The 27,537-nt window shown below is 39.2% G+C and overlaps 1 protein-coding gene across 1 annotated transcript in view; it reads left to right on the top strand.

Moving 5' to 3' along the window:
• The window catches only part of LOC126272586 (anoctamin-8-like), a 144,005-nt gene that overhangs the window by 98,511 nt on the left and 17,957 nt on the right, over nucleotides 1–27,537 (top strand). The window contains exon 9 of the mRNA XM_049975512.1: nucleotides 26,312–26,447. Coding sequence (XP_049831469.1) covers nucleotides 26,312–26,447 — 136 coding nt within the window. The remainder of the gene's footprint in view (nucleotides 1–26,311; nucleotides 26,448–27,537) is intronic.

Here is a 27,537-nt window from a genome sequence, read left to right as displayed (position 1 = left end):
ATCCTAAGCTCTGAATACCTGCTGCCATTGGCTGGTGAGATCACGTGACATGAGCTATGACTGGCTTACAAAAGCGCACCACTTTCTCGATTTCAATGCTTCGGAAAGTAAATTGCGCTGTTTGGTGGAATTCGAATTTATACTTTCATAATACAAAAATGTGCAGCGTACCTGTTGCTGCACATGACAGATCTTTCCAAAACGTGTTTTTTTCCCCCTGTGTTTAGTTTTCTAAAGCCCCGGGAAATTCGACGCCCATGTCGACCATTCAAAGGACTGATAAGTTGTACAGTTCCAAGAGAAAATATCCTGTCATTTAACAGGGAAAAATTATGTTTTCACTCAGGAGAAAGTGTATTTTTAACCGGGAAAGCCGGGAGAAATCTGGGAAATTTTTTTTCCTTGTCCACGTATACACCCTGCCTTTCTATATCAAGTAGCCCCTTCCATCATATAGCCTAGCTACTTGTGGCTGTAACATCTGTAGTGATAAGTTGCCAATATCAAACTACAGCAAAGGGCTCACTGAGGCCTTTACAGATCGTAATTAGGCTCCCAACCACGTACAAAATCAGGTCTCTCAAAGTCCCACCGTCCAATCACAGAGGAGCATTCCCCTCATGACTCAGTACCACTCAGGCCTGGAGCAACTGAATAACATTCTCAGCCAAGGTTTCAACTACCTCTCGCCGTACCCTCAAATGAGGAATGTCCTACCGACTATCCTTCCCACCCCTTCCACAATGGTATTCCACTGCCCACCGAACCCCTTGCCTCATGACTCATATCCCTGAGTAGACCTATAAGCAAGACCTGTCCCATACATCCTCCCACCACCACTGACTCCAGTCTGGTCACTAGCATGAGCTATCCCACCAAAGGCAGGGCTACCTGTGAAACTAGTCATGTGATCTACAAGCTAAGTTGCAACCTCTGTGCTGCATTCTACATGGGCATGACAACTTTCAAGCTGTGTGTCCGCATGAATGGCCAAGAAACGCTTGGACCGCCCCTTGCTGAGCATGCCGCTCAACACAACATTCTTCTTTCAATGACTGGTTCACAGCCTGCGCCATCTGGATACACCTGACCAACACCAGCTTTTCTGAACTGTGTAGGTGGAAACTCTTCCTGCAATCCCTGCAATATTCCCTATGTTCCCATAATCCTCCTGGCCTCAATTAGTCTTTGTCCTACCCTGCAGCCTCTTCCCTGTTCGCATTCCAGCAATATACAGTTCTCCATTCCACCAACGCTTACCATTCCCCAACCCACCCTGCTATCCTCCCCCTCCCCGCCCCAGCCTCATCCTTACCCCAGTACCCAGTAGAATCCCCTATCATGCGCAGCTGCTCAAAGTGTGGCCTCAGTACCCAAAGACTGCGCACATGTGTGTGTTTTTGTTTTGCCTATCCGCAACTCAGCATCTCCGTTATACAGTGAGTAGCAACTGTCTTTTTCATATTATTGTTACATTCCATCCTGGATTTTCCATTGTTGGACAATGTACAACTATTACTTTTGATTTCTTTTTTCCAGTGGTGTTTCTTTGTTCTTTGTTTCCAATATCTTTTCATTCTTTTACTCTGCTAGTTCCCTTCGCCTCCTGCAAGTGCTTTATGCTTCCTCCTGAAAACTGTTGAAGGTCTTAATTTTGGTTCTGAAAATCTTCCTCATGGAACATTCACTTTGTAATGAGCGTATTACCCTCTTTCATATTCGTAAAATATCTTAAAATCATTTTTGGTTTCACCTGAAAAGCAGTGTGTCCTTGCCATCACCACGGCTATCTTTCATAACTCACAACTAAACCAACAGTATAAACACCTAGAACACTACATTTTCATAGCCTGTATACTCTTAGTATGGTTAACCGTGCTAGTGTCTCTTTGAAATTTGCAAGGCTCTCTTTCTTCACCCGAAGCATGTAATGGACAAAGTGGGGTGGTGTTGTGGGACAAAGTTATGCATTTCACATTGTACCTTCATGTACCATTTGATAGAGGATGTCTTCCACCAAAGCACAGTGACTTAGAACAGTTACTGAATTTGTTGTTTCATAAATATGATTGTTTGCTACACCAGAATGAACCAACAGACTCTACATGGCTTCCTACTCAAGTATTACATTAAGAAACTTGTAAACATAGCTGAAGTTAGCACTGGTCTTTAGGCATCAGTTACTTTAATCATGTAGCTTTGAGTGAATCAAAATCAAGCAAAGATTGAAACAATGTGACCCACCAAAATGTTGTGATTCTTTTCGTAAATTAATATACAACACCATTATTGTTTTCAGTAGTCCAAATCCAGCTGGAAGTTATTAACTTTAACATATGATTCTAGCAGAGTGAAATAGGTGCTTGAAAAGAAATGTAACACTCATAGTTTCCTGTCTGTGTATTAACTCTAAACCATCAGACAGTTTGAATTAACATAAGTCTGGTTCTCGTATGCAATACTGAAGAATAAAATATATGTAATTTGCCGTGTCAGGTTCAGTCCAGATAAGAACATGGTGCTAAGTTCTTTGCCATATTCTTCATATCTCTAAGTTGGGTAGATGGAAGTACCATAATTTCTACCTTCAAGCAGCAACTTGAGGCAATATGGTATAGTATTTGCAACACCCAATAATGCCTGGAAAAATCTTTCATCCATGGCATCGAAGTAGTAGAGATGACTTTCATTTATCATATTATAGTTTCACAAGGTCTTAACTGCATATCTTTCTATATGAGTATCATCAAATATTCATAAATCAGTCAAATCATATTTTTATAACACAGTCAAGCAATGTGAAGTAACACTTCTTGTTGTAACTTCTTGTAGATATTTTCAGTTTCATTGATTCAGTAGTTCTTACTGTTGATGTATTGAAGTATCTGTGTAGTTCCCCTGATTTTCTCCAATATTTTCGTGCTGTGTACCCATGCATATCAGCCAGAATAAAACAGCAACAAAACAGTTATTTACAGATAAAGGGGTTACTCTTTCAGTTGTATGTACTCCACTCAGGACCTTACACTTATCAGAGTTGTTGATTGTTAACTGTAGAACCAAGTTAGACCTGGAAATTATCTTTAAATTGTCAAGTTATTTCCCTGAAACTGACAAGTGCTTAACTGAACTATAAATACTACATTCTTCACCAGCTTTCTATCTTTGCATATGACAGTTTTCACCACTGGTTGGCCACTATGCCATTCTATTATGGTGAAACTATTGACATTAGGATTATGTGCTGAAGAGGCAGAGAACCAGCTCACATTTTTATTACATTTCCGGCATGCTTAAACATAGGTTCCTGTTATGCGTGTAATTCACAAAGAACATCCTGTTCTGAATAATGTTGTGCAGTATTTCTACATCTACGTTTATATTAATACTGAGTGTGGCAGAGGGTAATTCAGGTATTGATATCATAGCCCTCCTTTTGTGTTCTGCTCATAACTATCAGTAAGCCTTTATAAGAGACCCATGGGCATTCTGTGTGATGTGTATGGATGGAAATGTTACGAAATGCCCCCTCCCCTTCTCTCTTTCTCTCCGTGTGTGTGGTTTTGTGAAACATGAAAGTGAACATGAATGTATTTTTACAGTATATAACAGATGTTTCACAAATTCTGATTTTTTTTTTCTTCTTCTTAAAGATCTGATGATGGCTATAAAGCTAAATTCCGTTTTCGGTTTAAATAAATAAAAATGTGACTAAGATTGGGAATTCCATGGTTTATTTAGATATCAAAATGACCAGGTCCTCCAAAGATCATTCCGTACTTGAAAACCAGTCAGATGAAGGTTTTGTAAAATCCATCTTACATGGGCAAATTATGTTTCTTTCTGATCCTTCCAATCAGTCTATTTTGTCCATCTTACGTGGACAAATTATTTTTCTTATGAGCTTTCCAAACAATCTATTTTGGCATCTCTCTTTTCCTAGAAGTAATTTTGTGTGGTTGTTCCCCTTCAGACACTCTGGATGCATACTTGTAGATACTTTACAGGTGTTATTGTTTCCAGGTACTCCCTGTTGTGTAGCCAAACAATAATGGCTCTTTCTGTTTACTTATGTGTAATATATTACAAGCAATCACTTCAGTGGTGTACACGTTAGGAGGAGACTGTGCGAGAGAGATGGAGAATGCTTTGCAGCATCACCAGTATGCTGTCTTTCTCTGTCCTATGCCTCAGGCTCCAACCATTGCCTACCGTGGTAACTGGAAACAATGGGATAAGCACTACACCAATCTACTGTTTCCACATCTGATACTTCACAGTAGTATTTATTAGCTCAGAATACTATCTCTGTTGCTTCTTGACATAATACTTTCATTGTTTGCTTTATGCCATCTACAGGGTGTTACAAAAAGGTACGGACAAACTTTCAGGAAACAAGAGCTTATTTTAGTTTCGTCAGTATGTACTGTACTTCCTTGATTCACCGCCAGGTGGCTCGATTGAAGGAAGGTAATGTTGACATTGGTTCTTGTGTTGACATGCGACTCATTGCTCTACAATACTAGCATCAAGCACATCAGTACATAGTATCAACAGGTTAGTGTTCACCATGAACGTGGTTTTGCAGTCAGTGCAATGTTTACAAATGTGGAGTTGGCAGATGCCCATGTGATGTATGGATTGGCTCGGGGCAATAGCCGTGGCGCGGTACGTTTGTATCGAGACAGATTTCCAGAACAAAGGTGAACCGACAGGAAGATGTTCGAAGCAATTGATCGGCATCTTATGGAGCACGGAACATTCCAGCCTATGACTCGCGACTGGGGAAGACATAGAACGACGAGGACACCTGCAATGGACGAGGCAATTCTTCGTGCAGTTGACGATAACCCTAATGTTAGTGTCAGAGAAGTTGCTGTTGTACAAGGTAACGTTGACCACGTCACTGTATGGAGAGTGCTACGGGAGAACCAGTTGTTTCTGTACCGTGTACAGCGTGTGCAGGCACTATCAGCAGCTGATTGGCCTCCACGGGTACACTTCTGCAAATGGTTCATCCAACAATGTGTCAATCCTCATTTCAGTGCAAATGTTCTCTTTACGGATGAGGCTTCATTCCAACATGATCAAATTGTAAATTTTCACAATCAACATGTGTGAGCTGATGAGAATCTGCACACAATTGTGCAATCACGACATCATCACAGATTTTCTGTGAACGTTTGGGCAGGCATTGTTGGTAATGTCTTGATTGGGCCACATGTTCTTCCACCAACGCTCAATGGAGCACGTTACCATGATTTCATATGGGCAACTCTATCTGTGCTGCTAGAACATGTGCATTTACAAGTACGACACAACATGGGGTTCATGCACGATGGAGCTCCTGCACATTTCAGTCGAAGTGTTCGTACGCTTCTCAACAACAGATACAGTGACCAATGGATTGGTAGAGGTGGACCAATTCCGTGGCCTCCATGCTCTCCTAACCTCAGCCCTCTTGATTTTCATTTATGGGGGCATTTGAAAGCTCTAGTCTACACAAACCCGGTACCAAATGTAGAGAGTCTTCGTGCTCGTATTGTGGACGGCTGTGGTATAATACGCCATTCTCCAGGGATCAGGCCTGCATCAGCGCATCAGGGATTCCATGCGACGGAGGGTGAATGCATGTATCCTCACTAACGGAGGACATTTTGAACATTTCCTGTAACAGTGTTTGAAGTCACGCTGGTTCGTTCTGTTACTGTGTGTTTCCATTCCATGATTAATGTAATTTGAAGAGAAGTAATAAAATGAGCTCTAACATGGAAAGTAAGCATTTCCGGACACATGTCCACATATTTTCTTTCTTTGTGTGTGAGGAATGTTTCCTGAAAGCTTGGCCATACCTTTTTGTAACACCCTGTATAATGGATACAATAGTGTCAGTGTTACCTTATCTTGTCCAAACTAACATTAAAATCGATGCTAAAATTCATTGCGCATGCTGAAGTACATGCTACAAGTGTACAGGGCAGTATGACACTATTGGTTGCATTGTCATGTGGCACACTGCTCTTTGCCACTGTTTATCACCCCATCATCCACCTTCTTATGTCCACACAACTATAAGCAATGGCTCACAACTGTACTCAGTACCTTTTGACAGTCAAGGAACGAGGCATCAACCTTAGCATTTGTCTTCTATATTTAACGGACGGACAGAAAGAAGATAAAATTGACTTTCACAATATCTTAGTTCACAGACATCATGTTGATTCCTGTAGAGAAGGCTTTTGCTCTATAAAAAAGTCATAAGAAATAGACAAAATTGTTTTTGGTGATTCCAGAACAGTTTGGTATGAATTATATAGTCATATATTTTATGCACACCTGTCCAAAGACTAGCTTTGAAGGCAGGAATGACTCGCACTTTTTCCCCTTTCCTTGGAATCCTTGATACACTGCTGCTAGAAGAGGATCAAGTTCATTTGCTTAGTTGGTATAGAATCATATAGGTATCCCTGCAGTCTAGTTGCCTTCCTCTGTTAACAAGTTCGAATTGACTTTCTATTCTTTGATCACTTATCTCAATATCTGCAATTTCTTCTTTCATGCATTGATTGAAAGAAGTAACTTTGTTATAATCTTTCACAATCTAAACAATTTCAGAAGACCAAGTCTAGCAATTCGGCATTTTCTGCCATCCTCCATTTTGTTTCCGCCATGATCACTGAGTAACTGGATAGATGAATTTGGTGGGTCTTCTTTATTTTCCCAAGACCAGAACTTCTTAGTTTTTCATCAGATTGGCAGCAGAATTTTCCTGCAAATTCATTGAATGCTTCTCCATTGTTACCCTTTCATTAATATTGATTTATTTCAGATTTTGTTCACCACAGAGTCTGACAGTGGATAAGTCTGTGCTGCTCTCTACTTTGGTATCAACTTTGTAACATGACAGCCTATGTAACATGGCATAGTAAGAGCATTACCAACCAAAGGCAAAATTCTGGGGTTGAGTCCCGATCCAGCACACAGTGTTAATCTGAAAGAGAGTTTCAAAAGAGTGCACACTCTGCTGCAGAGTGAATCTTTATTCAGGAAATATCAACCTATCAGCTCAGATCCCAGCTAGTCTCTGTATTTTTGCTTTTATTTGATTCAACAGTAGGCTGCATGCTCTCTTATAACTGGCTAGGTAAATTAGATCACATATTGGGCGAAGTCAAAATCATATCACATTCATTGGGGCCATAATAAAAGTACTGAGATATGTAAATCAACCTTTGAATACAGGGTTGCATTACTTTTAATGATACGCTAATTTAAAACGACACACAAGGCATCATTTACATTCAACAATATTGACTGCCAGTCAGGTTCCAATTCTCAACAAAGTCATCATAAAAAAATCCTTTCTCCCAACAACCCTTTACACACTGATACGGTCTTCGCGTTGCACATTAAAAGATTCCTCCCTAGCCCTTGCTCTCTTATGTTCTGTAATTCCTTTTCTTCCTATCTCCACAGAAATAGTTCTTCAACCAACCGTTGCAGCATTTTCAAGAAACAGTATGACAAATAGTACATGGGGAGGGGTGTGGGGGAGAGTGATGTTGATTGTGTTGTTCAGTTGGAAAGCTGTTGGGTGTTGTGTGGGTGCCATGTGAGAAACAGAGAAGTGAAATGCGAATTTCACCTTTTCTGTGAGTTAGTGTGGAGGATCAAAACTGCGGAAAAATTTTATCTTGACCGTTGCATCACAACACATTGTTTTGTGCTTTGCTTCAGATAAGTTATCTAGTATAACATTGTACAACTGTTGTGTTCCATACATCCCATTCTCTAAGAATGGCTCTTTCCAGCCTTTTTCTCAAAACCACATTAAGGATCAATGTTTCCAATCATGGTCAAGAGCCAAGAAAGTTAAATGAGAGAATTTTGTGCTATCCCAAAGAATGCATTCCTGGGAACATTTATCCATATGAGAACATTAAAAAAAGTGTCACTAGAGGAAGGGATTGCTTTGAAGTGGACAGTATCTAAAATCTTCTAACATCAAGTTGTTATAATTTGGGACTTTTTTAAGGCCTTTTACATAATGATAAGTATACTGAGGCAATACAGTCATGTGATATGCGCGCCCTCACACACACACACACACACACACACACACACACACACACACACACACACACACACACACACACACACACACACACACAGACAGACAGCAGTAGTATCATATACACAAGGTATAAAAGAGTGGTGCATTGATGGAGCTACCATTTGTAGTCAGGCAATTCATTTGAAAATGTTTCCAATGTGATTATGGCAACATGTCAGAAATTAACAGACTTTGAACCCAGAATGGTAGTGGGAGCTAGACGGACGGTGCATTCCATTCCAGAAATCGAAATTCAGTATTCTGAGATCCAATGTCAATAAAGTGCTGAGAATACTAAAGTTCAGGCATTACCTCTCACCATGCACAATACAGCGGGACATATGACAAATGTATCCATTAGGACATCATGATGAAATTTGGCATTAATGGCATATGGCAGCAGATGGTCGATGTGAGTGCCTTCGCTAACAGCACATCATCACCTACAGTGCCTCTCCTACGCTTGTGACCGTATTGATTGGATCCTAGATGACTGGAAAATCATTGCCTAGTCAGATTAGTCCTGATTTAAATTGGTAAGAGCTGATGATAGGATTCTAGTGTGGTACAGACGCCATGAAGCCATGGACCAAGTTGTCTGCAAGGCAATGGTGTGAGCTGTGTGTACGTTGAATGGACTGGGTCCTCTAGTCCAACTGAACAGATCATTGACTGGAAATGGTTATGTTCGGCTACTTAGACTATTTGCAGTCATCCATGGACTTCATGTTCCCAAACAACAATGGAATTTTTATGGATAACAATGCAACACATCACCTGGCCACAGTTGTTCTCGATTCATTTGAAGAACATGCAAATAATTTAGCCACTCAGGTCATCTGATGTGAAACTTGTGACGAAGCTCGCCTGCTTTATCTATTTCTTCGTTTATAGTTCTCGAGTGTTGTACTGCATTGCTACACTGGCTGAAAAATGGGTTGTGGAAGTGCATCTACTGTCTACTTTAAATGATGTAGCCAAGAGATGCACAGTTGTGTTTCACAGTCTTTTACTTCCACTGTTCACAATCCTCTATAATACACGGTTATATATGACCAATGCACTATTGTTTAACTTTCGATAAGCCCCATTAATAGGTTGCAGGCGAACATCCATATACTGCTACAATAGTTTACTGTTGAACATCTACAAGCAATAAAAACCTAACCACAAAGTTCACGGTTCTTTAATAATAGAGAGGTATGGATGGAGCAGATACTGTCATTGTTTCAACACATGGCCTAAATGCGTTACACTTATTTCACAAATAAGTTGATGCATTGTTGTTGATCTAACCAACACGTCTATCGTCTGAAACTCAGCCATGGACTGACTGTCTCGTGACCAAAAACTGGGCCTTTATATATCCTCAAAATAACAGGTACTGAAACTGAACTCATTAAATGAACTGAATACATCGAAAAATTCTGTCTTCTTGATCAAAGATAAACTTGAATTATTTGTTTAAATTATGAAATTAACAAATATCATTATGCATACAATGCTTTTGACGGAACTGAAATTTATTTGGGAATTAATTAAGGGCTGACTTTGCTAACATGTTTTCGAATAGAGCTAAATAGATACTTAAAGATTATTAGTGTTTCATCTTCCAAATGTTTATAATTACTACAGAATTTATATTTGTTTATACGTCAACAGTAGAATTTATGTTATGAAACAATTACTGATTTCACCCTATAATGAAAGTATTAAACTAGGAATAGTCAAACTAAATTATAAAGTCATTTACATACATAAAAATAAGCACAAAATTTATGGAAATGCAGATTATATTCACGTATATTAATGGTAATTAGTTAAAAGTGAAAAAAAATTAATTCTGTGGAGGCAGATGGAAAAACAAAAGGAGAAGTAAAAATTATCCCAGCGTGTTTCGTCACAATCTTATCGAACATTTATGGGACTTAATCAAAAGGTCAGTTTGTGCACAAAATTCTGCACCGGCAACACTTTTGCAATTATAGATGGCTATAGAGGCACCATGACTCAGTATTTATACAGGGCCTTCCAACAGTGTGTTCAGTCCATGCCATGTCGAGTTGATGCACTAAGTTGGGCAAAAGGAGGCCCGACACGATATTAGGAGGTATACCATGACTTTTGTCACCGAGGTGTAAGCTCTAATGTGTGAATGTGTAGAAATTTTCACATATGAACTGTGTATAAAACAATTTTTCTTTCACTGTGTCCACATTACTTAACATTAAACATTACCATTTTCAGTAAAATGTATCCTAAGCAACTGTTTATGAAATCCAAAGTTTAATGTGTGGTAGTTCTTATAACATATCTGATTATGCTAAACAACTGTACACACTTTATACCTTTGTGGAGAAGGACATGTAAGATTTGAATTCTATTTCTTTTATATTATCACATTTACATGATTTCATACTTTGCTCCAGATGAAAACTGGAATATATTTGTGCATAGGGTTCTGTAGCCATTATCAGTTTGAGTAAAATTTGTTGTTGTTGTTGTTGTTGTTGTTGTCGTTGTCTTCAGTCCTGAGACTGGTTTGATGCTGCTCTCCATGCTACTCTATCCTGTGCAAGCTTCTTCATCTCCCAGTACCTACTGCAACCTACATCCTTCTGAATCTGCTTAGTGTATTCATCTCTTGGTCTCCCTTTACGATTTTTACCCTCCACACTGCCTTCCAATGCTAAATTTGTGATCCCTTGATGCCTCAAAACATGTCCTACCAACCGATCCCTTCTTCTAGGCAAGTTGTGCCACAAACTTCTCTTCTCCCCAATCCTATTCAATACCTCCTCATTAGTTACGTGATCCATACACCTTATCTTCAGCATTCTTCTGTAGCACAACATTTCGAAAGCTTCTATTCTCTTCTTGTCCAAACTATTTATCGTCCATGTTTCACTTCCATACATGGCTACACTCCAAACAAATACTTTCAGAAACGACTTCCTGATACATAAATCTATATTCGATGTTAACAAATTTCTCTTCTTCAGAAACACTTTCCTTGCCATTGCCAGTCTACATTTTATATCCTCTCTACTTCGACCATCATCAGTTATTTTACTTCCTAAATAGCAAAACTCCTTTACTACTTTAAGTGTCTCATTTCCTAATCTAATTCCCTCAGCATCACCCGACTTAATTCGACTACATTCCATTATCCTCGTTATGCTTTCATTGATGTTCATCTTATATCCTCTTTTCAAGACACTGTCCATTCCGTTCAACTGCTCTTCCAAGTCCTTTGCCGTCTCTGACAGAATTACAATGTCATCGGTGAACCTCAAAGTTATTATTTCTTCTCCATGGATTTCAATACCTACTCCGAATTTTTCTTTTGTTTCTTTTACTGCTTGCTCAATATAAAGATTGAATAACATCAGGGAGAGGCTACAACCCTGTCTCACTCCCTTCCCAACCGCTGCTTCCCTTTCACGCTCCTCGACTCTTATAACTGCCATCTGGTTTCTGTACAAATAGTAAATAGCCTTTCCCTCCCACTATTTTACCCCTGCCACTTTTAGGATTTGAAAGAGAGTTTTCCAGTCAACATTGTCAAAAGCTTTCTCTAAGTCTACAATGCTAGAAACGTAGGTTTGCCTGTTCTTAATCTCTCTTCTAAGATAAGTTGTAAGGTCAATATTGCCTCACGTTTTCCAACATTTCTACGGAATCCAAACTGATCCTCCCCGAGGTCCGCATCTACCAGTTTTTACATTCGTCTGTAAAGAATTTGCGTTAGTATTTTGCAGCTGTAGCTTATTAAACTGATTGTTCGGTAATTTTCACATATGTCAGCACCTGCTTTCTTTGGGATTGGAATTATTATATTCTTCTTGAAGTCTGAGGGTATTGCGCCTGTCTCATACAGCTTGCTCACCAGATGGTAGAGTTTTGTCATGACTGGCTCTCCCAAGGCTGTCAGTAGTTCTAATGGAGTGTTGTCTACTCCGGGGGCCTTGTTTCGACTCAGGTCTTTCAGTGCTCTGTCAAACTCTTCACGCAGTATCTTATCTCCAATTTCGTCTTCACCTACATCCTCTTCCATTTCCATAATATTGTCCTTAAGTACATCGCCCTTGTATAGACCTTCTGTATACTCCTTCCACCTTTCTGCCTTTCCTTCTTTGGTTATAACTGGGTTTCCATTTGAGCTCTTGATATTCATACATGTGGTCCTCTTCTCTCGAAAGGTCTCTTTAATTTTCCTGCAGGCAGTATCTATCTTACCCCTAGTGAGATAAGCGTCTACATCCTTACATTTGTCCTCTAGCCATCCCTGCTTAGCCATTTTGCACTTCCTGTCGATCTCATTTTTGAGACGTTTGTATTCCTTTTTGCCTGCTTCATTCACTGCATTTTTATATTTTCTCCTTTCATCAATTAAATTCAATATTTCTTCTGTTACCCAAGGATTTCTAGCAGCCCTTGTCTTTTTACCTACTTGATCCTCTGCTGCCTTCACTACTTCAGCCCTCAGAGCTACCCACTCTTCTTCTACTGTGTTTGTCTCCCCCAGTCTTGTCAATTGTTCCCTTATGCTCTCCTTGAAACTCTGTACAACCTCTGGTTCTTTCAGCTTATCCAGATCCCATGTCCTTAAATTCCCACCTTTTTGCAGTTTCTTCAGTTTTAATCTATATTTCATAACCAATAGATTGTGATCAGAGTCCACATCTGCCCCTGGAAATGTCCTACAATTTAAAACCTGATTCCTAAATCTCTGTCTTACCATTATATAATCTATCTGATACCTTTTAGTATCTCCAGGATTCTTCCATGTATACAACCTTCTTTTATGATTCTTGAACCAAGTGTTAGCTATGATTAAATTATGCTCTGTGCAAAATTCTACCAGACGGCTTCCTCTTTCATTTCTTAACCCCAATCCATAATCACCTACTATGTTTCCTTCTCTCCCTTTTCCTACTGACGAACTCCAGTCACCTATGACTATTAAATTTTCGTCTCCCTTCACTACCTGAATAATTTCTTTTATCTCATCATACATTTCATCAATTTCTTCATCTGCAGAGCTGGTTGGCATATAAACTTGTACTACTGTAGTAGGCATGGGATTTGTGTCTATCTTGGCCACAATAATGCGTTCACTATGCTGTTTGTAGTAGCTTACCCGCATTCCTATTTTTTTATTCATTATTAAACCTACTCCTGCATTACCCCTATTTTATTTTGCATTTATAACCCTGTATTCACCTGACCAAAAGTCTTGTTCCTCCTGCCACCAAACTTCACTAATTCCCACTATATCTAACTTTAACCTATCCATTTCCCTTTTTAAATTTTCTAACCTACCTGCCCGATTAAGGGATCTGACATTCCATACTCCGATCCGTAGAACACCAGTTTTATTTCTCCTGATAACGACGTCCTCCTGAGTAGTCCCCGCCCTGAGATCCGAATGGGGGACTATTTTACCTCCGGAATATTTTACCCAAGAGGACGCCATCATCATTTAATCATACAGTAAAGCTGCATGTCCTCGGAAAAAATTACGGCTGTAGTTTCCCCTTTCAGCCGTTCGCAGTACCAGCACGGCAAGGCTGTTTTGGTTAATGTTGCAAGGCCAGATCAGTCAATCATCCAGACTGTTGCCCCTGCAGCTACTGAAAAGGCTGCTGCCCCTCTTCAGGAACCACATGTTTGTCTGGCCTCTCAACAGATACCCCTCCGTTGTGGTTGCACCTACGGTACGGCCATCTGTGTCGCTGAGGCACGCAAGCCTCCCACCAACGGCAAGGTCCATGGTTCATGGGGAGGGAGTAAAATTTATCTGGACATTTAGCCACCTTACCATTCTGTATTGATGGTACCTTTCATTTAAATTCCTATTGGCTGGTATTGTTGAATGAGGACCAATCCAGTAGTGTAAATACTCACAGTGAGTCATGGTGGCTAACAAGGGAACATTTGCAATTGAAGGTCAGGGAATTGGAGAAATTTTGCAAAGATATTTGTTATTGATTTCCTACACCATGGACTATTGAATTTAAAGCCAAGATAGATGTGTCGTGGCTGTAAACTCAATACTCTATAGTGTAGGAAACCTCATCAAAACTTTTCTATCTTGTAAATTCCAATGGCAATAAGTTTAACTTATATCAGTTGGCATGTTGAATCAGAGGGTGAGTGTTAACCGTGTCACACACCTGACATGAAGAGACTCTGATTAAAGTTGAACTCTTGATTTTATTATTCTTACCTACATTGTAATGTTCACAAAATAATCATATTTTAAAAACAAAGATTCCAAGACTTCCCAAGCGGGAAAGCGCCGGTAGATAGGCACAATGAATAAAACACACAAACACACACACAGAATTTCGAGCTTTCGCAACTGGCGGCTGCTTTGTCAAAAAAGAGGGAAGGAAAAGGAAAGATGAAAGGATGTGGGTTTTAAGGGAGAGGGTAAGGAGTCAATCCAACCCCGGGAGCGGAAAGACTTACCTTAGGGGGAAAAAAGGATAGGTATATACTCGCGCACACACACACACACACACACACACACACACACACACACACACACATACACACACACACACACACACGCACATCCATCCATACATACACAAACACAAGCAGACATATTTAAAGGCAAAGAGTATGGGCAGAGATGTAAGTCAAGGCGGAAGTGTGGAGGCAAAGATGATGTTGAATGACAGGTGAGGTATGAGTGGCGGCAACTTGAAATTAGCGGACATGTGTGTGTGCGCGAGTATATACCTGTGTGTGTGTGTGTGTGTGTGTGCGCGCGCGCGCGCGCTCGAGTATATACCTATCCTTTTTTCCCCCTAAGGTAAGTCTTTCCGCTCCCGGGATTGGAATGACTCCTTACCCTCTCCCTTAAAACCCACATCCATCATCTTTCCTTTTCCTTCCCTCTTTCCTGACGAAGCAGCCGCCGGTTGCGAAAGCTCGAAATTCTGTGTGTGTGTGTGTGTGTGTGTGTGTGTGTGTGTGTGTGTGTGTGTGTGTGTGTGTGTTATTCATTGTGGCTATCTACCGGCGCTTTCCCGCTTGGTAAGTCTTGGAATCTTTGTTTTTAATATATTTTTCCCATGTTGAAGTTTCTTTCTATTTTATTTACATCACAAAATAATCAGCATTTCAATATTGTTAATGGTTTTGTAAGTATATTGAGAGAGAATTAACTTTTTCCTTGTTGTAATAAATCTAAACTGTGCTGTTTGCTGTGTAATATGAAGCATTTGGGTGGAATTAGTAATGAAGGCACCACAAACAGGATGATTTAATCCAAATCATAAAGGTCAAGAGTGAATGTGTCACATCACTGTTTCAAAGTTTGCTGAAAAAAAAATATATGTTGAAGTTCCACATGATACCTCCCCAAAGCTATAATATGGTGATTTTCTAATGATTTGTTAAAATGCTACAGACCTCTCAAATGAGTATGTGTGAAAATGCTGTAACAAAAGGGTAAATTGAAAAATTGTATAAAAACAACCAAAAGTGCTTCAAGACTTTGTAACTAAAAGTCTAAGAAGCCGATCTTGCCTAGGGTATTGGACGGGTCACAGGTGACGGATAGTGAACATTCCATCAAATATGATGGACAGCTGCGAGTGCAGAATAAGCTATCCTGGACAAGGCAAAACAAAATCAAATCCACTTTGCATCTGTCTTTTAGCAAGTGACAAAGTGGTCACCATGTGTTCACAAGTGGTGCAGCTGAAATGTTTATTCTGGAACCAACCCTTCCAGCCTTAACACTGAGTTCACTCAGTGAGTACACTCAACCACACCTGATTCCAGGTACAATCATCATGGAACATTTTGATAATCACAATATTACCCCAAGTGTTACTGGTGCAACTGATCTTCTGGATTCTGGGGCAGCTTGTTTAAAATGCAGTGTGATTCAAAAGAGGAATTTGGGGTCCTGTGGTCAACATAAAAACAAAAAAAAATACATTTTTTTCAATATTTAGCATCCAAACGCTTTTGCAACCAAGTATACTTCATAAATTTAGAGATACATTAAAAGAAGAGAAGATTCAAATTTTGGTACTTCAAGAAACACAAATGGCAAACAATAATACCATAGATGTTGGCAATTATCCTCTTTTTAAGAGTAAAACCGATGAAAGAATACTTAATAATACACCATATTGCTTTTGCTTTTGCAGTCTCCAAAAATATTTTAAATTCAATAATGGAAGTAAAACCCATCAACAATAGACTAATGACAATTTTGCTTAAATGTGCAAATGAAGCATACATATTAATTAAGGTCCATGTGCCACTCAGTGAGGATACATGTAAAAATCCTGAAGAAATTAATGAAGCTTGGAAAATGTTAGAAAGCATCATCTCAGAAATTCCCTCAAACCATGTTAAGTTTGTAATGGATGATTTATGCTCTATTAGGTAAAGACAAAAAATATAAGAAAATACACTCCTGGAAATTGAAATAAGAACACCGTGAATTCATTGTCCCAGGAAGGGGAAACTTTATTGACACATTCCTGGGGTCAGATACATCACATGATCACACTGACAGAACCACAGGCACATAGACACAGGCAACAGAGCATGCACAATGTCGGCACTAGTACAGTGTATATCCACCTTTCGCAACAATGCAGGCTGCTATTCTCCCATGGAGACGATCGTAGAGATGCTGGATGTAGTCCTGTGGAACGGCTTGCCATGCCATTTCCACCTGGCGCCTCAGTTGGACCAGCATTCGTGCTGGACGTGCAGACCGCGTGAGACGACGCTTCATCCAGTCCCAAACATGCTTAATGGGGGACAGATCCGCAGATCTTGCTGGCCAGGGTAGTTGACTTACACCTTCTAGAGCACGTTGGGTGGCACGGGATACATGCGGACGTGCATTGTCCTGTTGGAACAGCAAGTTCCCTTGCCGGTCTAGGAATGGTAGAACGATGGGTTCGATGAGGGTTTGGATGTACCGTGCACTATTCAGTGTCCCCTCGACGATCACCAGAGGTGTACGGCCAGTGTAGGAGATCGCTCCCCACACCATGATGCCGGGTGTTGGCCCTGTGTGCCTCGGTCGTATGCAGTCCTAATTGTGGCGCTCACCTGCACGGCGCCAAACACGCATACGACCTTAATTGGCACCAAGGCAGAAGCGTCTCTCATTGCTGAAGACGACACGTCTCCATTCGTCCCTCCATTCACACCTGTCGCGACACCACTGGAGGCTGGTTGCACGATGTTGGGGCGTGAGCGGAAGACGGCCTAACGGTGTGCGGGACCGTAGCCCATCTTCATGGAGATGGTTGCGAATGGTCCTCGCCGATACCCCAGGAGCAACAGTGTCCCTAATTTGCTGTAAAGTGTCGGTGCGGTCCCCTACGGCACTGCGTAGGATCCTACGGTCTTGGCGTGCATCCGTGCGTCGCTGCGGTCCAGTCCCAGGTCGACGGGCACGTGCACCTTCCGCCGACCACTGGCGACAACATCGATGTACTGTGGAGACCTCATGCCCCACGTGTTGAGCAATTCGGCGGTACGTCTATCCGGCCTCCCGCATGCCCACTATACGCCCTCGCTCAAAGTCCGTCAACTGCACATACGGTTCACGTCCACGCTGTCGCGGCATGCTACCAGTGTTAAAGACTGCGATGGAGCTCCGTATGCCACGGCAAACTGGCTGACACTGACGGCTGCCCAGCTAGCGCCATTCGACGGCCAACACCGCGGTTCCTAGTGTGTCCGCTGTGCCGTGCGTGTGATCATTGCTTGTACAGCCCTCTCCCAGTGTCCGGAGCAAGTATGGTGGGTCTGATACACCGGTGTCAATGTGTTCTTTTTTCCATTTCCAGGAGTGTATTTGGTGAATTCCCTGCACATAAATGTACAAATAAAAATGGCCGAAGACTTGTTGAAACATGCAAAAATATTTAACTTAATCATGTCAACCCATTTTGGGATTAATATTGATTCTGACCATTATTTCAAGCAAATAAAAGTAAAACTTAACCTCAAAAACTCTTCAAAACAAAAAATGTTATCCCAAAATTTAACACTGCTAAAATAACCCCAATTCTTACAAGTGAACTTGAGAAAAAAATAATCCAACAATTGGCAAAGCCTAAAAGGAAAGTTCATTAACACAACACAGAATTCAATTCCAATTGGAAAGAAACAAAAACACCCATGGAATGCAGGTTGTGAAAAAGCAGCTAAGTCTGGGCATGGGGCTTTCAAAAATTGGAATTATAACAAAACTCTAAGAAAAGTAAAGTCTAAATTAATCTGACAAGGAAAAGAAACTACTAAAATGCCCAACTTTTAGAAATTGATAAAGACTTCCAAAAGAACAATACAAGAAACTTTTTATAAACATTCAAAATAAAACTAACTGGTTATCAACCTCAAAGTCTTTGCTTCAAAAATGAAAATGGCAGTTCGACTCTTAACAACCAGGAAAACTGTAAGGTACTTGCTAATTATTTTGAAAAATTATTAAACTATCCAGAACCAGCAAATAAATTCCAACCACAGCAAACTAATAACATCAACCCTAATTCTAAAGAACCTGACAAAATTGAAATAGCTAAGCAATTTAAGAGACTTAAAAACAATAAAGCATCTGGAGAAAATGGTATAATTGCAGCTGGCCGTAACACTATAAAAGAGATCACTTAACTAATAGGATGTATCTGACAAACCAAGAAAATGCATTGCATTAAAAAAAAAAAAAGAGAGAGAGAGAGAGGATTAAAATGATGTTAATAATTATCAAAGAATCTCTATTGACCCTGTCACATACAACATTCTCTCGCAGTATTTACTTGATTGAGCCAAGGAACAATTTAGAACCTAAAATTGGTGACTACCAAGCAGGTTTTAGACCAAACACATCCTGTCTGGAACAAATTCTTAATTTAAAACCAATTCTTAGGCACCAAAGGATTTCTAGTAACAACGTTGTATATACATTTGTGCATTTTAAAAAGGGCTATGACTCAGTTGATTATGAATCTTTTCCAAAATTTAAAGGAACAAGGGCTGTAAAACTCTTAACACTGATTAAGGAAATATTTCCAGAATGAAATTTTCACTTTGTAGCGGAGTGTGCGCTGATATGTTAACCGAAACTAGCTCTAAAGTTAAATTTATGGGAGAAATTTCTGAACCATTTGATATAAAGATGGGTGTTAGACAGGGAGACGGACTCTCCACCTTACTGTTTAACTGTGTTTTGGAAAAGGTGACTACAAAATGGTGAGAGCGAAAGTTGAGTCAAAATATAGATCAATCAATCAAGGCAGTTAGAAGTAATATTAGAGTTGATTGCTTCACCTTTGGAGATGATCTGGCAATTTTAACTAGGGTTATTACCACTGCTCAAAAACACGTTGATATTCTTAAAGAAAATGTGGAAAAAGTAGGACAATTGTCATTTAAAAAAAAGGAATATATGATGTGCAACAAACAAGCACCAAAGTTTTTTAAAATGAAATACGGAAAAATAGAAACGGTTTCTCAGTTTAAATACTTGGGGGAACTCGTACAAGAAAATGGTCTGGAAAAAGCTGCCAACTAAGTTCACTGTCAAAAAATGGCAATTGCATTCAGTGTAACACAAAATATTTGTAATAAAAAATCACTTTCTATATTCGGTAAACTTAGGCGTCACAGCATTGTAATGGTACCCAAGTGTCTTTATGGAGCAAAAACTTTAATTTTAAGTAGAAAGAGGAATATTGAAGAAATTCAAAAGAAAGAAAGAAAGATTATTAGGAAAATATTAGGCCCCAAAATTACTGATGGAGAAACTTACAGGCTTAGAAGTAATAATGAAATAGATAAGTACACAGACATACATGGTGACATGAGAAAACGAAGACGTAAATTTTATGGGCACATTAAAAGAATGGCACCCACTAGGTTGACAAAACAAATACTAGAATTCTACGGAAACAAAAGTAAGGCCAAAACTGAGCCAATTAAATGGATCCTGCGATTAAGGAGGATCTTAAAGTAGGTGGTATAACTGAGGCAGATATTACAGATAGAAAAACATTCAGACAAAAGATATTTGATTGGAAAGTTTGTCAGATGGAAATTAGAAAATGGACTGAAACACTTTGGTCGGATGAAAGAAAGAGACTTCATTTGAAAGGATGAAACAAATTTGGACAGAAAGGAAAGCCAATAATCAAAAGCTACATTGATATAATGTACATCACGTGGTCCTGCTGGACACATACGTGAATAATAAAGAAACCAAAAGTGATAAGAGATGTGAATTTATTTTCAATAAATACTTTGTTCCCAATACCATGAGACATGATTAACACATACACTTTTCTGAGCATTTTTTTAACTATGAAAATTTGAATTTTTTTGCAAATTTCAAAATATGAAGCCACAGGACGTTAACTGTCTTGAGAAATGATAAAGTGGAAGGACTGCTAACTGTCAGGTATGACCTTAATGCATGAAATTCTTTAACTCTCAAAGTATTTGTACATGAAGATGAAAGAATGTGAAATTTTTTGGTTATTTAGAAATTATTTTCTACAAAACCCCCATCCTAAATGCTTTAAAATTTCATGTCACATTAGTTTGTCATTGTACTCAGGGAGTGTACAGTCAGGGTGGGCAACACTTGTCTGTACAAAATGTGAGGAATTTTTTTAGGTAGACCCAGCTCTACCCTCAAGGTAAAAAAATCAGGGACACTTAAATTGATCACTGATTTTAAGTAAATGTCATGCAAAACTGGCATTTCTGAATCAAAATAATTCCTTTACAACATTATAAGTGACGGAAAAAATTCATAGTTTTGTTCAAAAACATTTTATTACAAAAATGAGATATAGAATATTTATACCCATTTTTCTTTTTATGATATTCTCAAACTATTATTGTCTTCTGTCATGATTTACTTCTTCATGACTTTCCATGAATTAAAATTGCCTTCAATATAACAATCAACACTGAATGGTTGAAAAGTGTTTTCTTCCCCCCCCCCCCCCCCCCTCCCCACACCCTCCGCCCCCCTTCCCTCCCCCATCTGCTTCTCATTGAACTTGTATAGCCAAGTTGAATTTTGCACATGGATAAGGTTGATCCAACAAGAGCAGTACTTGGGAAATGGGAACTGCACACTGATCTTTGATGATGGCCTTTTGAAAGCATTAGCAGGATCGTGAGGTGTCATAAAGGGGACGGTTTCACACGACCATCTTTTTCGAAACCCATGATGATTCCTACAGAGTAAATTTCTAATCTTCTGAAAAGTCATTATACTCGAACATAATACGTGTTCCAAAATTCTACAACTGATCGACGTTAGAGATATACGTCTATAGTTCTGCACATCTGTTCGACGTCCCTTCTTGAAAACGGGGATGACCTGTGCCCTTTTCCAGTCCTCTGGAATGCTACGCTCTTCTAGAGACCTACGGTACACCGCTGCAAGAAGGGGGGCAAGTTCCTTCATGTACTCTGTGTAAAATCGAACTGGTATCCCATCAGGTCCAGCGGCTTTTCCTCTTTTGAGCGATTTTAATTGTTTCTTTATCCCTCTGTCATCTATTTCAATATCTACCATTTTGTCATCTGTCCGACAATCTAGAGAAGGAACTACAGTGCAGTCTTCCTCTGTGAAACAGCTTTGGAAAAAGACATTTAGTATTTCGGCCTTTAGTCTGTCATCCTCTGTTTCAGTACCCTTTTGGTCACAGATTGTCTGGACATTTTGTTTTGATCCACCTACCGCTTTGACATAAGACCAAAATTTCTTAGGATTTTCTGCCAAGTCAGTACATAGAACTTTACTTTTGAATTCATTGAACGCCTCTCGCATAGCCCTCCTCACACTACATTTCTCTTCGCGTAATTTTTGTTTGTCTGCAAGGCTTTGGCTATTTTTATGTTTGCTGTGAAGTTCCCTTTGCCTCCGCAACAGTTTTCTAACTCAGTTGTTGTACCACGGTGGCTCTTTTCCATCTCTTACAATCTTGCTTGGCACATACTCATCTAACGCATATTGTATGATGGTTTTGAACTTTGTCCACTGATCCTCAACACTATCTGTACTTGAGACAAAACTTTTGTGTTGAGCTGTCAGGTACTCTGTAATCTGCTTTTTGTCACTTTTGCTAAACAGAAAAATCTTCCTACCTTTTTTAATATTTCTATTTACAGCAGAAATCATCAATGTAACTGTTTCAAATAGTTCGGGTCTGTTTGTCACCAGAAGGTCTAATATGTTATCACCACGAGTCGGTTCTCTGTTTAACTGCTCAAGGTAGTTTCCAGATAAAGCACTTTAAAAAATTTCACTGGATTCTTTGTCCCTGCCACCCGTTATGAACGTTTGACTCTCCCAGTCTATGTCCGACAAATTAAAATCTCCACCCAGAACTATAACTTGGTGGAGAAATCTACTCGAAATATTTTCCAAATTATCCTTCAGGTGCTCAGCCACAACAGCTGCTGAGCCAGGGAGCCTATAGAGACATACAATTACCATGCCTGAGCCTGCTTTAACCATGACCTTCATCCAAATCATTTCACATTTCGGATCTCCGTCAATTTCCTTCGATATTATTGCACTTCTTATCGCTATAAATACGCCTCCCTCTTCATTGTCCAGCCTGTCTCTGTGGTATACATTCCAATCTGAGTTTAGCATTTCATTAATGTTTACGTCTGGTTTCAGCCAACTTTCTGTCCCTAGTACTAAATGGGCGTTGTGGCCGTTTATTAATGAGAGCAGTTCTGGGACCTTTCTGTAGACGCTACTGCAGTTTACTATTAGCACATTAATATTGTTATTCCTTGTTACATTTTGCCTACTCCTACCTTGCCGCGTCTCAGGAGGCGTCTTGTCGGGCCTAGGGAGGGAATTCTCTAACCTAAAAAACCCCCATGTGCACTCCACATGTACTCCGCTACCCCTGTAGCATCTTCCGGCATGTAGTGCAAGCTTGACCTATTCAGGGGGACCCTACATTTCTCCGCCCGATAGCGGAGGTCGAGAAATTTGCACCCCAGATCTCCACAGAATCGTATGAGTCTCTGCCCAGACGGCAGGAGTCATTGGTGCGACATGAGCAACAATTTGTAGTCGGGTGCACCCAGTGCTCTCTATCACCGCCGGTAGGGCCTCCTCCACATCTTGGATGAAACCCCCCGGCAAGCAGACAGAGTGAACACTGGCCTTCTTCCCCGATCTTTCCGCTATTTCCCTAAGGGGCTCCATCACCCACCTAACGTTGCTGACGGCAAAGCATGTATGTCAGTGGCAAAACAGTGTGATGTTCCAAGGAAGCGAGCAACATGTGTAAATAGTGATACCTGTTATGGGTACCAGTGGTAACTTTGAATTTCGTTCTGCAAAGCAACGGACCAGTTCTCATCAATGTTGAAATGAAGAATTAATGTGTCATAATTCTGTAATGTGGCTGATTTTACTTCTGCTATGGCCTGTCTCTGAATCCTCCAGATATGATGCTGAGCAATTCCTTTCATGACCCAATACCTAAGCTCTGTTACAAACTTCTCTGGCTCTACTGTCTTCTTCACCAACTCTCCTCCCTCCCCAATACATAGGTTACATCATTGTCAGTATTCTGAAGGTGTAATGCTTCAACAGTCATCATTTCAGCACCAGGACACATTGCACACTCCTGCAATCAACATTTATCTTGTGGCTCCTGACATATAGACAAAACCATCAGGTCCATCTCTGTACTTCTTTCCTGTAGCACTGCTTATGGTGAAACAAACAAGTTTGAAATTTAGTTAGTGCAGTAAATACATGTCCATACTTCCTTCACTTGCTGACATTTTACCCATTTTGGTCACAAGGAGTAGAATTTAGTGAGACCAGTTTATAAATTCAGGTTATGTTTTTTAGCGCTGGAAACAATGTTGACAAAATTCATATTTTATGCTAGAAATTCAGCGATATATGCAGAAAAATATTGCCCATTGTGTTGTATTTTAACCACACAATTTTTGTGTAATTCTCTAAAGTTTTCAGATTGGGGTTTTTGACAATTTGTAAAAACTCCTAAAAATGCAATTTTGTACATATCTATTAATAAATATTTGCATAATACAGATAGATGGAGCAGAGAAGATACTGTTTATAATTACATCAGTGGTGTCTGGTAATGTGACGGAAAAGATAGTGGTAATATGACAGAAAAGATAGTTTTCTGTGACTTTCCAAACTAGGGGAAAAAATTTAAGTTGGAAAAATTAACTTAAATTTTGCACTTTCGCCTTAAATTTGTAAGGTAGCCCATAAATGTGCAGACGTCAACTAAATTTCAGCACTCTAAGAGGGAACTGTAACACACCGAAGGTGTTTTGTTCATTAGTTATATTTTTTTGTTCTCTACTGTTTTAAGAGTTTTACAAAATATACATTTTTCAAACAGTCGTATCATTTATGGAAATTAAGATAAAACTAAAATACTTCTTATGTTAACACACATGATATAGAGATCTAATATATATTTTTCCAGAGAAATTCATGACCATAATTTGAGATGAAATCACTCAACATAAAGTACCAAGTGGAGCAAATGAATGTTACAAACCAAAAAACCACTTTTCCCACATTAAACAGAAATAATTGTTTATAGTCCTACTATGCTTTGCAAGCTGCTTTATTGTGTGTGACAGAGGGTACTTCAGATACCACTGTCATTTCCACACTTTACTGTTTCATCCACAGGCAGCACAGATAGACCTACTGTTGGTAAGCCTCCATATCAGTTGTAATTTATCTGATTTTCTTATTGAGGTCATTCCACAAGATGTAGGTCAGAGAAGTAATACATAGATTAAATCTTTTGGAATACACTTTCAGGAAATTTTAACAATATATTTCTCTATAATGCATAGCACCTCTCTTGTTGAGTCTGCTACTTGAGTTTGATAAATCTCCATAATTGTCTGGCTCTTGCTAAACAAACCCTAATAAAACATGCCACTCTACTTTGAGTTTTTGTGATCTTTTCTATTAATCCTTTGGGCGAAAGTGCCAGTCTGCATAGCAATGCTCAAGAATAATTTGAATGAGTGTTTTGTAAATCAATTTCTTCGTGTATGAATTGTTTCCTTAGGATTCTTCCACTGAATCCTAACCTGGAAACAGCTTTTCCTGCTACTACTTTTATGCATTCATTTGACTTTTGAGAACATCAGATTGTTACTCCTAGGATTATTACTATTTCCAGTGATTACTATTACTATTTCCAGTGATAGATCAACAATAGTGTTGGTGAAGCTCATTGTGCAAGCCTTCGGGGAGCATAAAGGCACACTTGACTACATATAATAAGTTGCACAAACACTGATGATGGATACAGGCTCTGATAGTCTTGGCTGCCAGCAGTTCCCGTGCTATGGGCCAAAGGCAAATATCACAGCATTGTGTTGTCTTAGTTATCACCAGATACTGTGGGAGCTGTACTAAGTCACAGCACTGGCTTGGCCCTCACTTGTGGATGCCAGATTGTAGAAATTTAAGTAAATGTCATAATCAGTAAAACATGTCACCTTCTCACCCCCTTTCTCAAATCATCCATTCAAAACCAGTTTTCTGTTGTGTTCAAGACACCTGATAGTGGGGATAGGCTGCAGTGTCATGTAAGAATGGAAGTGGCATTAGTCCAGCAAGGCTGTAGGCCAGAAGCAAATTCAAAAGTATGGTGAGGGCCAGTTGCAATAGCTGCAAAAATGTTGATTACTGTTACAGCATGACAACACTTTTGCATATCCAGAAACATTTATAGGAATACTGAAACTGTTTATATTACTAATGGATATTGCTTTTATCTTTCTTGGCTATTTCATGACTAAAACCAAAGATTGGAATTATCATTACTCCACTAGTGCACGCGTATCTATAAAGCAGAAAAAGTTAACTTTCATGCAGCATCTGGAAAGCCCTGGTTATTTGTCTGCAGTACATTTTTTTTTTTTTTTTCAAAATGTTCACATTATGTTAAATTAGTATATGAAATCTAATACTTAAGCAAACTAACTTTGGATGCTGAAATATAGTTGCATAGTAAGGTTCTTTATTTAAGACAAACACATAGCGAAATAAGTCCCAATTACTTTTTATAAAGTTTTTTCTCATCTGAATCAAATATTTTGCATTGTGATGTAGTCTGAAGTAACTGCCAAAATTTTCAGGATTGGTGGGACCACTTCATAACAGACAGAGGCTATATGTTTTGTCTCAGCTACTTGCCCAAAATATTTCTTGCTGTTGTAATAACATTGTTGGATGAAGCTTACTATAAAGTAGCTTGTTGGCTGAATGACAAAGGTATGTAACTTTATTTTAATGGATAATTTTGTTTTGCTTCACTTGTGACACATGAATTTTTTCTCGCAATAAACAGTGGAGGAAGAATAAAAACAAAAGCTAAAAGCTGCAGCAAACTCGGCATAATTAAGTAATGCTGGCAGAAGTGAAAGTTGGTCACTTACTTTTCCGTAGTATGCATTGCCTGTTCTCAAATTTTCCTTCTGTTCTTGGAGAACATTTCTATGTGAATACCAAAGATTTAGTGTCATGCATGTTTCTGTTATTAAAATGAAATAACTGTTAATGCCATTGTATGCATGAACAAGAGTACCAAAAGTGACACATCATAAGGACTCCATATTGATTCAGGTTTACAGACATATTTACAGATATAAGCAATATTTACTATTCAAAGTTATCATGTGCTCTAAATGTGTTGTGTACTTACTTTGATAAGCCTCTGTTGTATTGTTTTCCTCTTTATGTAATTTTTATTTGAAAAATGTGTACCATGCCATACAGTAGTAATAATTTGAGAATACAAATAAACAATAAGTCCAGGTGTAAAATGTGGTGTTTCAAAAGTTAATATTTCATTATATTCCCAGGCACTGCTACTAACGACTAGTTCATTCCCCAGCCTCTAACTTGGTTGGTTAGTGTAAATACAAAGTATGCCTTTCTCAAGAAACTAAACATTGAGACAGTGCAACACTGACAATACATTGTGAGGCAGAGCACCAAAAATCTTATGTAATTGCAGCTTTTAGCTATGGATTATCTGCCAGAGTATGTAGAATCTGTAAATTCAATATGTTGGTGGTGAGGTAATAGCATACACTGGAAATGCTCAGGTTCACACAGAATTTGAAACTAGAGCAGCGGAGACAATGCCAACAAAAAGTAACAGAAGCTAGGATATGAAACATATAGTCTTAATAAATTCCACTGATATATCAAAATTTGTATATTTAAAAATGTAGTTTAGGCAGATAATCTGATTTGTAAGGTTCAATCACAGTATTTTCCGTATGAGATATATAAGTTCTCACACGTGTGTGTGTGTGTGTGTGTGTGTGTGTGTGTGTGTGTGTGTGTGTGTGTGAGG

This window comes from Schistocerca gregaria, chromosome 5, assembly GCF_023897955.1.
Source record: "Schistocerca gregaria isolate iqSchGreg1 chromosome 5, iqSchGreg1.2, whole genome shotgun sequence".
Taxonomy (NCBI): Eukaryota; Metazoa; Arthropoda; class Insecta; order Orthoptera; family Acrididae; genus Schistocerca; species Schistocerca gregaria.
The sequence above is the reverse complement of the archived record's forward strand: the minus strand, read 5'-3'. Positions and strand labels throughout refer to the sequence as shown.